This window comes from Mustela lutreola, chromosome 2 (assembly GCF_030435805.1).
Source record: "Mustela lutreola isolate mMusLut2 chromosome 2, mMusLut2.pri, whole genome shotgun sequence".
Lineage (NCBI taxonomy): Eukaryota > Metazoa > Chordata > Mammalia > Carnivora > Mustelidae > Mustela > Mustela lutreola.
In genome coordinates, this window is record NC_081291.1 from 149,067,456 (window position 1) to 149,080,848 (window position 13,393).

The window sequence follows — 13,393 nt, forward strand, 5'->3', positions numbered from 1 at the left end:
ACCTGAGTTGAAGGCAGACGTTTAACTAACTGAGCCACCCAGGGTGCCCCTGCAATTCTCTTTTAGTATCTATCTTAATACAGAGGTCTTCTCTTCTCTGCTTCTGCCTTCAATTTGTTTTTATATCACAAATCATATAGTTTTTAGAAACTTCCACTTTAAACACTGAGAGACTGAGGGTGACAAAGGCAAATAATATCTTAGCATTATTATGAAAATAATTCTGACTTCAAAGTCCCATTAAAAGTCCCGGGACCATACTGTAGTAACCATGTTATAGATAATGTGTCATCACCTTTAACCTCAGCACTCATAGTATTCTTTACATTTTGATATGAAAACTTTCAAATCAGAGAAGAATTGAAGAAATTTTAGAATATCCATATACCCATCACCTAGATTCCATAATTAACATTGTACTACACTTTTAATCACCTTTCCATCCCTCTATTTACCCATCAAAACACCTCTTTTTTTAAAAAATGCTTTTTTAGATTTTATTTATTTATTTGACAGAGAGAGAGAGAGTGGCAAGCAGAGTCAGAGGGAGAAGCCCTCTGCTGAGCAGGGCTCGATCCCAGAACTCTGATATCATGACCTGAGCCAAAGGCAGCCGCTTAACCAACTGAGTCACCCAGGTGCCCCCAAAACACCTCTTTCTCTCATTGTTTTTATAATGCATTTCAAAGTAAGTTGCAGATCATCAATATATGTCTCCCCAAATACTTTAGCATATGTATCATTAGTTAGAGCTTAGTATTTCTTTTACAGTATTTTTTTCCTTAGGTAAAATTTATATACAAAGACATGCAAAAAATTTAAGTGTACAGACGTTTGTGCAACCTTTGTCAAGATACAGAATATGACTTACCCCCTCAAAAGTTCCCTCATACCCTTCTCAGTAAATCCCTCACTCCCTCTTCCTAGCACCCCTAGAAGTAATCACTGTTAGGATTTTTCTACCCAGATTATCTTCACCTTTTCTAGACCCAATCATATAAATGGACTCATACAATATGTACCCCTTTATGTAAGTCTGCTCTCACTCAATACAATGTTTTTTTTGTTTTTTTTTTTTTAAGATTTTATTTATTTGTCAGAGAGAGAGCAAGCGAGAGCAAGCACAGGCAGACAGAGTAGCAGGCAGAGTCAGAGGGAGAAGCAGGCTCCCAATACAATGTTTTTTAGAACCATCCATATTATTTTTAAAAATATATTTAACATTAATTTACCTACCATGAAAATGACTATCAAGATGAGACAGATGCCCACTATGATCAGGAAGGGGATTAGATAGTATTCCAGAGGAAGACTAAATTCTGGAACTAAGATAATGTGGCCCCTAGAAGAAAACAAAAATTAGTAATTGAGAAATAGTAAGAGTTACCAAATTACAATGTTAATTAAAAACAAAAGTATTGCTTAAAAGGCATTTAGATATTAAAATTCAATCCACTAAACACATCTTATCTTCTAATATATCATTTCCAATAATTTAAGAGATACATTCTCCATCTTTGTTTCTTCTACATATTTACCAAAATAACTTGCTTACATAATTAAGGAAGCTTTTAGACTGGGTACAGGAAATCAGCCAATAATAATTACTGTGTCCATCCCAGAAACATGTTATTCACTGAATTTAGGAACCTGGGCAAAATTCTGCATATTTTATGGGCAAAATCAGCAATTTAAACAATGGTAGTACCTTGGGTATCTTGTCAACAAAACCCCTCATCCCAGTCAAATTATTATTCATCAGCTCCTCCTATGGTAAAGCTCTGAAGCTACTATTATCAAAAATATCCTACCTCTTCCCTATGCTTTACATGAACTTCTTATACCAGGTACAATGGACATAGCCCCTGTACTCTACATTAATCTGTGAGATATGGAATAAAAAACTGATAAGGGAATTAAAAGGAGTTGTAGCCTCCTCCCTACTCTGTACCCTTCCCATTGCTTGCCTGGAAAAAGCTTAGAAAAAAAAAAGTGTATGTTATCGGAAAGGGATGGAGTAAGGCTACCTGCCTTAATCCCCTTTGTTATTAACCATGTTATTGCTTATGGTGGAATTACAATAACAGAAATTGACTCATAAAATGAAACTATGATCAGAACAGGCACACTACTGGGGTGCCTGGATATGTTAGTCAGTTAAGTGTCTGCCTTTGGCTCAGGTCATGATCCTGGAATCCTAGGAATGAGCCCCGCATGGGGCTCCCTGCTCAGTGAGGAGTCTGCTTCTCCCACTGCCTCTGATCCTGCTTATGTTTGCTCTCAGATAAAATCTTTAAAAAAAAAAAAAAAAAAAGGCACACTATTTTTGTTGTGTGAGCAAATTTTACATGGCTGCCAAATCCTGCATTAGAAAATCTATTCAGTCTAGGGAAACTCTTGTATAATGGTGATAGGACTGCTTTCTCCATTGTACTCAGGTGCTACTCCACTAGTATGGTGCTAGTAACACTACATTGTAACCCACTTCTAGGTGATTTTTAGGCAGTGAAGCCTGCTACTTTGTAACACAAGGGTTAAATGCAAAACAAAAATTCTCAATAAAAGGGAAATAAAAACGGGCCAACTCCTTCCCGACATAGAGATGCTTAGAACACCATAGTACTTAAGAAAAATAACGTGAAATTAAATAAAGCAATTTTTAAGTCTTCTTGCCATTATTTATTATATTCATATGCAGGGAGCTCTATCAAGCTTTACCAAATACAAAAAAAAAAAAAAGATAATATAAGGAATTTCCCAATAATTTAAATATTTTCCCAAAAATGCTAAGAACACTAAAGTAAAAGGAGATTTTTATTTCAATAGCTTTGAGCAGAATAGGGGATGACAAAAGATTTACATGTGTTTTTGTAGCTTTACATAAAATACTAAAAGGACTGATCTATCAGGGTGAAAAAAGAAAAGCAGCAGGCCTGGGCCACTGTAATGTATGCCATCTCTTCCAGCATGAGGTCAGGTCTGGAAGTAATGCCCCTATGCTTGACACAAATCTTCTGAAACCATATGAGCCAGTGCTGAGACAGTAACAGTGGTGCCATTTTTAAGTAGAAGAACTTTTCCATACGATGCTAGTCTTCTGCAACCTCCCTATCCTACTCCTACCAACCAGCTATAAATTAACATTGTCAGGGGTTAAAAGCCAGACTACTGCTTATCTATATTCAACTCATTATAGAATATAAGTATCTCAGCAATAGCAAACTTACATCTCTCATATGGGTTTTCTTCTTCTCCTTTTATGTTAACAGCTTTCTAATGTGGATGTGGCTTGAATGAGATAAATAAACCCTGTCCGAGGAGATAAGCCAAAGGGTTGCTCAGAAATGAACAGAACTGCCAGGTGAGAAGGAGCTAAATGAACAAAGCAGGAAGACCCAGGGAACTAGAAATTTAAAAAAAAACTTTTTTTAAAAAAAAGATTTTATTTATTTATTTGACAGAGATCACAAGTAGGCAGAGATTGGGGGGGGGGGCAGGCTCCCTGCTGAGCAGAGAGCCCAATGCAGAGCTCGATCCCAGAACCCTGAGATCATGACCTGAGCTGAAGGCAGAGACTTGAACCCACTGAGCCACCCAGGCACCCCAACATTAAAAAACTTTTGAACACTTCCTATATATGTGTAACCACAGAAATACAATCAATTCCAGAATTTTCTTGTGAGCAGAAAGATTCACAGACCTGGGTTCTAAATCTAGTGTTCCTTATGTCCTATTTTTTTTTAGAAGATTTTATTTATTTATTTGACAGAGAGAGAGAGAGAGCATGCACAAGCAGGGGAAGGGGCAGAAAGAGAAGCATACTCCCCGCTGAGCAAGGAGCCCAATGTGGAATTCAATCCCAGGACCCTGGGATCATGACCTGAGCCGAAGGCAGATGCTTAACCAACTGAGCCACCCAGGCGCTCCAATAAAATTTAAAATTGCTACTTAAAAGGTTCAGATGGGAACAATGGACAAAGCAGATGATACTTAGAAGCTGGACTTCTGGGACGCCTGGGTGGCTCAGTTGGTTAAGTGGCTGCCTTCGGCTCAGGTCATGATCCCAGCATCCTGGGATGGAGTCCCATATCGGGCTCCTTGCTCAGCGGGGAGCCTGCCTCTCCCTCTGCCTCTGCTGCCACTCTGCCTACCTGTGCACTTGCTCGCTCTCTCTCTCTCTCTCTCTCTCTGGCAAATAAAGAAATAAAATCTTTAAAAAAAAAAAAAAAAACTGGACTTCTCTGAATATGCACTGTGTTTTGCTGATTTTAATTTTATACAAAATCATAAAAGTCACAATGAGGGTAAAAAAGCAATCCCTAAAATCTAAAAGCAACATGAATCAAATAGGCCTGTGCTTCCAGTTGACAGCATCAGCACACAGAATTATTTCATATGTCTTTAAAACATGGTAATTTGGTTTTAGATCCTTATTATGATATACCTTAAACAAAGAAAGAACTATTTTTTCACAAATGCCAGTAGTGTTGGTATTGTTCTGTTATATATGTATTGTGCAATTAAAAAAGAAAACAATTACTTTGGTGTCTTTGAGCACAGAAAAATAAAATACAGGCGTAAAATTAATGAAGTAGAGCAAAACACCTTCAGTCCTGAATTTAGGTTAGAACCAACAGCATGCGCTCGTGATTTTTTGTATCTTTAAAACATACTATTTTACCTGGAAACCTTACCTTGTATAATAAAAACAAAAAGCACATATATGTCTTAGATTTATCCACTGAAAAAACGTAGAAATAATGACAAACCAAGGAGCAATGATCACCTCTCAGTCTCTAAATACCATATTAAATTAAAAGGAAACAGAGGCTCCTTGAAAAAAACGGCAGGTTCCAAGTCAGGGGGAGGAAAAGAACAAAATGGGCCTGGAACATCTTGTCATACAGAAAATAAAGAGCAATCAAAAGCTCCAGATTTACATTAAAAGACATTTGGATTAAACTTGGAAGTCTGAAATTGGAAAATGTGAACATCAATAAAGAGAATAACTGCAATGGGCTGAAGCATATTCAGGGAGTTTTAACTCATGAATTCATATTGAATACACATATAAATCATCTTTGGAAGATGCTAGTGAACGAAATCACTTTGAAAAACAGTAAATGAAGGGCAGGAATTGTTTATACCAGGTTTTGGTTTTTTTAAATAACTATTTATTTATTTCACAGTGGGAACAAGTGCACAAGCGAGGGGCAGATGAAGGGAGAGAGAGAGAATCCCAAGCAGACTCCCCACTGAGCATGGAGTCCAAGGCCCAGTTTGATCCCAGGACCATGAGATTGTGACCAGAGCCGAAATCAAGCGTTAGACACTTAATTGACTGACCCACCCAGACACCCCCCTCCTTTCTTAAGATTTTATTTTTAAATAATCTCTACATCCAACATGGGGCTCAAACTGACTACCCTGAGATCAAGAGTCACATGTTCCACCAACTAAGCCAGCCTGGCACCCCATCCTAGCTTCATTAGATTGTGTACCAAGGTACTGAAAGAATCGATAAAGGTGCAAGTTCTCTTTACAGAAGCATTTTAACTAATAAATGAAGAAGGAATTATAAAATTAGACTACTTGCAAACCCTAAAAGAACTCAATGGATCTAGGAAATTATCATCAATGATTGTAATCATGCACAGAAGAAATATTACAATAGTCTTAAAATCATAATGACTTAAAAGAGAATTTAGCACAGTAGAGCTCATTTTTAAACATAACCTTGGTTACAACTAATATAGTTCTATCCTAATATAAGGAATATTAAGCTACATGATTGTTTTTTATATCCATTACTTACCCTTTTTCATATGTAAATTCATCTTTCAGGGAATTGGCCGATGATTCCCCAATAAAGACAGATGGAATGTCAATTTTCTTTAGCACATCAACTGTATAAAATAATAATAAAATTATTCTTAAAATCCCATACTCCGTTTACAATCAACTTTACTTTCTTCATAACAGCAGCAAATGCAACTGGTAACAATTACAATCAATTCGAATCGGTTGATTTTCCTGATTGCAGAGTTATACCATTATCTCAATCACAGTGGTTGAGAAATCCTATTACATTTACAATAACAAAAGCTAACATTGTGCATACATACATTACCATACCATCTCAACAGTCCTATGAAGACTAGATATATTTTTAATATTTCCTTTTGATTTATTCCTCTATAGACATAATTAACTCTTAGAAAAGGAAGAGAAAGAAATTTAAGTTCCACACATAACTTAAATTAAAGGTGAAAAAGGTGAAAAAGCTTTTTTTTTTTACATACCCATTCCCAGGAGATGTATAAGCCGAAGAATGTAAGAAAAGACCACTTTATACAAGTCTCAAAAATGATACCATATACCTACGGCTTTCCAGACTGACAGGCTGACAGAAGTTGAGAAAGGGCAAAGAGGAAAGCCAGGTAAATTTCTACTTCCTCCTAAGCCTGGAGTTCATGGTAAAGCTCTGTTTTGTCTGGTGTCTTAAGACAATGAACTCTTGTGACTACTTGTAAAACCAAAGTCAAATGTCAACAAAAGAGAAGTTTGTAAAAATTACCCATTACTCAGGAAGATCCTCTAAAATTTACAATAGAAAAAGCAGTCTTATTTTTGGCTGTGAGTTAATTTAACAAATTTGGCTTTAGAGAAAGTCCATTTACTTTCATTACATTTTTCACAATAACTTTGTTCTCCAAAAAACACAAATTTGAAAAAGGTGGTGGTGGGGGGGATACAAGAAGAAAACCAAACACAACCATTATCCTTCCCACCCAAAGAGAAAGGTTTTATTTGAAGTAATAAACAGTTCTAGGAGTTTCCACACATACAGTTATGTAACCACCACCACCACAATCAAGACACAGAATGTTCTATTACCCCTCAAATTCCCTTATACCCCCCTTTATTTTCAACCTCTCTCCTCCAACCTAAGCTACTACAGATATGTTTTCTTTAATCTTTATAAAAATAAGTTTCTTTAAAAAATATTAGCAGGCCTCACTTTATAATTTTTTCAAAGATTTTATTTGAGAGAGGAATTTAGCATGAGCACAGGGCACGGGCGGCAGAGGGAAAGGGAGAAGCAGATCCCTGACCTCCCCGCCCCCCCACTCGCCACCAGCAGGGAGCCAATGCAGCTTGATCTCAGGACCCTGAGATCACAATTTAAGCCAAAGGCAGACACTTAACAGACTGAGCCACCCAGGCGCCCCATTAAAAACAAGTTTTAGGGGCGCCTGGGTGGCTCAGTGGTTGAGCCGCTGCCTTCGGCTCAGGTCATGATCTCGGGGTCCTGGGATCGAGTCCCGCATCGGGCTCTCTGCTCGGCGGGGAGCCTGCTTCCTCCTCTCTCTCTCTGCCTGCCTCTCTACCTACTTGTGATTTCTCTCTGTCAAATAAATAAATAAAATCTAAAAAAAAAAAAAAAAAAAAAAAAAAAAAAAAAAAAAAACAAGTTTTAAAGTTATAAAATCCTGGTAGAGTATATTTTTTTTACTTCTAGATTTTTTTTTAATGTAAATATAATTATTCATTTCTGCTCATTCTCTCGCTTCCTCCCACTCTTCCCATCCCTACCCCTCTTTCACATATACACATCCCATATAAGCCCCAGGAAGGCAAGATCCAAAATGGTTGGTAAAGGAATATTTAATCGCTATATTTATATCAGTGGGATCAATAAAAATGTTGTATTTTTATATCAGTGGGACCATATAATAATGGAAAAATGTATAGGCTTTTTCCACTGAATGATACAACTCAGATATTCTGTCATGTCAATAATTATTGGAAGTAACAGAACTTCTTCGAGTTATGATATCTAAAGAGATGTAAAAAGCTCCTTACTTCAGTCAGAAGAAGGGGTAAAATGTATACAAATATAAAAAGTCATCTTGGAGACTTTGCAATATTATTTATATACTGAACCAAACATCTTTTAGTTTACAAAATAATTTAAAAAACACTAAATTTTAATTCTTATCCACAAAACTCTGTGAAATATACACTGCCAATAGTACTGTCATGATATCATAGACAAAATACAATTTAGATGGCCAACCCCAACGTCTTCAGATTCATATATCCAGCTGCCTGTTCAATATCTCCACTTGCCTGCCTAATAGAGGTTTTAAATCTAATGTTTCTCAAATGGAACTCTCACTGGCTCTTTCCTCAAAATCAGCTCTACTCCTTGTCTTTCTCCTCGGTAAACAGCATTCTGTATTCACTTAGTTTCGTGGGCTGTACACCTTGGAATCATTCTTGACTCCTCAATTTCTTTATTTCTTCTATCAAATCCTATCAACTTCAAACAGAGCCGTAATTCTATCACTTATCATAGCCACTGTTAATACTCCAGATCACCATCACCTCTGGCCTGGCTATTGCAGGAACATTCTGACTTGTCTCTTTGTTGGCACTCCTGCCCACCTTCCACCTTCAATCTATTCTCCAAAGAACAGCCAAAGTGATCCTTTTAAAATAAAAGATCACCTTACATCTCTGTTTAAAAGCTACACATAACAAATTCCAAAGTCCTATAAATACACAACACGATCCTGCCGCTAGTGCCTTCCCTAACCTCATTCTCTCCACTCTCTCTGCATATACTTCAGCCACTGTGGCTTTCTGTCATACCTTGAAAACACCAAATATACTTTATCTTTGAGCCTTTGTATTTGCTTGCTGTTCCCTTTCCTTGGAACATTGCTCCAGAAATCTGCATGGCTCAGTCTCTTGCTGTAGACCTATATTAAAATGTCAAAGCCTCAGAGAAGCCTCCTCTGACCACTCTATCTAAAATGGCCAGCCTCCTCTCATCCCTGCCACCCTATATCCCTTCAGCCTAACATGGATTTTTCTTTCTTTCTTTCCTTTTTTTTTTTTTGAAGATTTTATTTATTAGAGAGAGAACAAAAGAGAGGGAGCACAAGAGAGGGAAGGGTCAGAGGGAGAAGCAAACTCCCCGCTGAGCAGGAAGCCTGATGCAGAACTGGATCCCGAGACCCCAGGATCATGACCTGAGCCAAAGGCAGTTGCTTAACCAAATGAGCCACCCAGGTGCCCTGACATAATTTTTTTTTTCATAATTTTCTTTATAGCACTTATCACTACTTGACATATAGCATATCTCTTTGATAGTGTGTTCCTCTCTCCCACCCTAGAATGTAATAATAGCAGTAATAATAGCCATAAATGATTATTAATACTATTATAAAATATCTAATAATTATATTATCATGTATTTATTATGTAATGACTAAGAAACCACTAAGAAACAGTCTTCTAGAGGTTTTCTATGTCTGAATTCATTCAATCCTCAATAACAACCCAATGAGTTAAGTACTATTATCATCCCCATTTTACATATCAGAAAGGTGAGGCCTACCGAGATGTAACAGAGATGTAAGAAAATATTCCCAAGGTCACACAGCTAGCAGGTGATCCAGCTGCAATTAAAACCCTAGCAGGCAGTACCCAGAAGCCACAATAACTGCTGCGTTCTGCTATTTCACTGAAAGATACGAGAACAGAGCTTTAAAGTATATCATTACCTGCTGTAGTCATGGTGGCTAAAATAGTACCTGATGAAGAGCAGGCTGTCAAAAAAAATATTTGTTCAAGGAAGACAGCAAGGAAAAAAAGAGAAGAAACAAACCCAGACATATTGATAACCTGCCCTGATTATACAATTGGGAATTTGCACAGCCTAGATTCAAACTTGAGGCTTCGCTTCCTAATCTAAGCTCTTGCAACTCTGTCATGGCATGGGTTTTCTCAGATATCCTCTCTCACAGGATCTTCACAACCTTGTCAGGTCAAATAAAAATAAAAATTATACACACCTTTACAGATGAAAGTAAAGGGCTTAAAAGGTTAAGTAACTCTCCCAAAATTCATATATTAACTAACCTAGAAGAATAAACCCACATTTCCTGGTTCTGAAGTTGGTGTTTTCTCTATCACATTCTGCTGCCTCCTGAAGATGACAGATATTACTGGCTCACTGAGTTAACCCATCCTATGTCCTAGCTGAAATAAAAACAGACAAATTCCTTGTGTGAAATGTTGGCAGCAAGGGGCTTTTAAAACTTCCTTTTGTTTCCAGATACTACAATGTTTGTTTCTAGAATACGCGCAATATTCTTGGTGGTTATAGACTAAGCCTTAAAAAGGGAATAGATACATGCCTCTTTTAATGAATCCATGCTTTCCTTTCTTCTTCCAATTAACAGCAATGTTGCAAATAGTAAAGATCTTTACAACATTTGTTTTTGAATATAAGAAATGTCCCAAACACAGATACACAGGGATAGAGCAGAATGTCACAGAAATAATCCAAGCAATAAAGAACCAAAATTCTGAGCAATCTTTGAAATGTAATAGCTCAACTGGAACATTTCCATGGCAACAACAGGATTACATGGTTGTGTGCTACTTTTAACATTTAACACATTTTCCTTAGGAACTGTCATGATTACCACAAAAAGGTTTCATGGTATTACAAAGACAAAATAGGTGTTAGAGGGAACAGGCACTTCCTGCTTGCAAAATTTTTATTGAAAACATATAAAGAGAGTAAATAGTTTATAAATATGAATCTGTTTAACTCAAAATACCTGAGGTCTTGAAGCCTGCTAAACACTGGGCTCAGGACTTCAGCAAAACACACAAGGAGTAAGTAACTTGCTTAAAGTTATACAGCTGATACAAGTGAGAGTGTCAATTTAAATTCACACCCTTTCTTGAGTAGTTATGCTTTCCATTTTGCTAGTAATGTATACAGGTAACATTATATATATATAATATATATATATATATATATATATATATATATTATATATATTTTAAGAGAGATAGCTGAAGGGGAAGAAGATCATGTCAAATCTGCAGTACCAAAAGAACTAGTTTATTTGGTAAGTCAAGTACCTTCATCAATTCCTCTACTTCCCAGCAGTGATGGTCAAACTTTTTGTGAAATGCTAGATCCTCCCAAGGGTACCTCATGCATTTTAATGATTTAGTCAGCTAGAATGTTAAATAATAATTTAAAATATATATGGAAATTAATGAAGAAACTTATTACCAAGTTTTACTTTTTTTTTTTTTTTTAAGATTTTATTTATTTATTTGCAGAGAGAGAGAGAGATTGCAAGTAGGGAGAGAGGCAGGCAGAGAGAGAGGAAAACAGGTTCCCCACCGAGCAGAGAGCCCAATGTGGGGCTCGATCCCAGGACCCTGAGATCATGACCTGAGCTGAAGGCAGAGCCTTAACCCACTGAGCCACCCAGGCATCCCACCAAATTTTACTTTTTATAAGTTATAATTTTACCTCAGATTCTAAGGGTAAGAAGAAAAGGGTTCTACTCAAACAATAACAACAACAACAAACAGCGTCTTAAGTTATAAAAAATTTAGTTAAGGACTCCAAAATCTTTCCTATTGAGGATCTAATTATTTAAAGTCTTAAATATATTCCAATGTAGGATACCAGTCCATAGCTTTATGTCTGCTTTTTGCTCCAAGCTCTTTCTTGCATACGAGACTCAATGGCACTTAGTAGCCAGAGGTATTATGGTTAGGTGCTAGAAGAAAAACAAAAATAAAATACTTAATCATGGATGCTGGCAGTGTGCTTTGGGGTCTGAACCCAATTTTCAATGGATATGTGGGGGATATCCGCCACACCATGGAACAACTCAACTCAATTGTGTTATTATCTACTTAGAGATAGCATCAGATTCTACAGGTTAAAGGTTTAGTCTCACAAAACTGCCCTCAATTCTTCAGACACCAGTTTTAAGTGCAGGTTATCACATATGCTTTCGATTCACTGGCTATAGGTTAGAGGTTCCATTGACAGCCCCCTCCTTGGGTTCAATTAATTAGTAAAGTAGCTCACAGAACTCAGAGAAACAATCTACTTACCAGATTATCAGTTTATTATGAAAGAATAGAACTCAGGAACAGCCAGATGGAAGAGATGCATAGGGCAAAGTACGTGAAGGGATGTAGAGATTCCATGCCCTTTCCAGGCACAGAATTCTCCCCAAATCTCAATGTGTTCACCAATCTAGCAGCTCTTTGAACCCTGTCCTTTTGGGTTTTTATGGAGGCTCCATTACACAGTAAACCACTGGCCACTGGAGATCTAGTCAACTTCCTGTCCTCTATCTCTCCACAGATTGGGGGCTGGGGGAGACTGAGAGCTCCAACCCTCTCATCACAGGGTTGGTTCTCCTGGCAGCCAGCCCTCATCCTTTGATGGAGTCCCAAAGTCACATCCTTAACATAACAAAAGATACCCTTTACCACTCTCACCAAATTAAGTGAAAGCATACAGCTTAAAAGTCACTGGTTAAAGCCAGTTATTTGGTTAAAATTGGCTCATTTTCCCTACAAGCTGGTATTTAGTAGAGAATAAGGGAAAACATTCTCATTTTGAATGAAAAGCTATAGGCATGTCAATGTATGTTAAGAAGCTAATAACCAACTGGTGTAAGAAAGCACAAGTATGTAGCTTTGAAATTCTATAAGAATACAGTAGCTACCTAGTGTAGATACATACCCTAACATTTAATATTGTAACTCTATAAAGAAATCACCAGAATTCTCCTATGGGATCCTTAACTCAGCATGTTTATCTCTATTTAAAGCTTTGATTTTTGCCAAAATATCAACACATCTTCTAAAATGAAACACAAAGTTAAAAGAAAACAAGACAACTAACTGTTCAGAAAAAAACAATTCTACTTCAGTATGAATAAAATTGTCACAAGAGGGTTAGGATGAGATACCTTTCTAAAAGAAAAGAAATTTTGCTTTTTAAAAAGAAAATGAGAGTGGGGGGAAATCTTGTTAAGTTTTAGTTTCAAAAAGATCTGTCAAACAGGAGAGAAGAAAAGTGATACCTGTACTTACTGTCGTTGGATCCCATGCTAATGAGGTCATCAGAGTCAACATTGTGAACTATGGCTGCTTTGTATCCTGCTCTCTGTGCATTTAAAACCTGCAAGTCAGAAAACAATCACAATTATGAGGAAAAGACTGCTTTGTCATACAGTCCCTCAACTTCAACATAAACCAGCAAGTCTATACCATGTGTCTAGGACTAGATTACGTATGTATCTAAGAATAGATCTCAAATATGTTCTTGAAACATAACATATTTTATAATAATCAGTGACTTTGGATATTTTCTTGATTTCATTCATGGCATGAAGTGAATGAAAAACAAAGAAAGGATAGATACAAGCTAAAATACTAAAGAATCCAAAGCAATAAACCCACCTAGCTCTAACACATAGAGATTTGCTATGATCATGCTCAAGATTCATCAGCCCTTGGACATTCAAATATATGCTGCTTAGAG

General features: G+C 36.9%; 1 protein-coding gene across 8 annotated transcripts in view; it reads right to left on the minus strand.

Moving 5' to 3' along the window:
• Nucleotides 1-13,393, minus strand: part of RNF13 (ring finger protein 13) — a 193,778-nt gene that overhangs the window by 42,220 nt on the left and 138,165 nt on the right. For 7 of the 8 annotated variants that reach the window (XM_059163783.1, XM_059163782.1, XM_059163785.1 and 4 more), the window contains 3 exons: nucleotides 12,943-13,030; nucleotides 5,816-5,906; nucleotides 1,237-1,342 (listed from right to left, as the gene is read on the minus strand). In XM_059163783.1, coding sequence (XP_059019766.1) covers nucleotides 1,237-1,342; nucleotides 5,816-5,906; nucleotides 12,943-13,030 — 285 coding nt within the window. Of the gene's footprint in view, nucleotides 1-1,236; nucleotides 1,343-5,815; nucleotides 5,907-12,932; nucleotides 13,031-13,393 lie in introns of all 8 variants that reach the window. The other variant, XM_059163788.1, reaches the window with a different exon arrangement.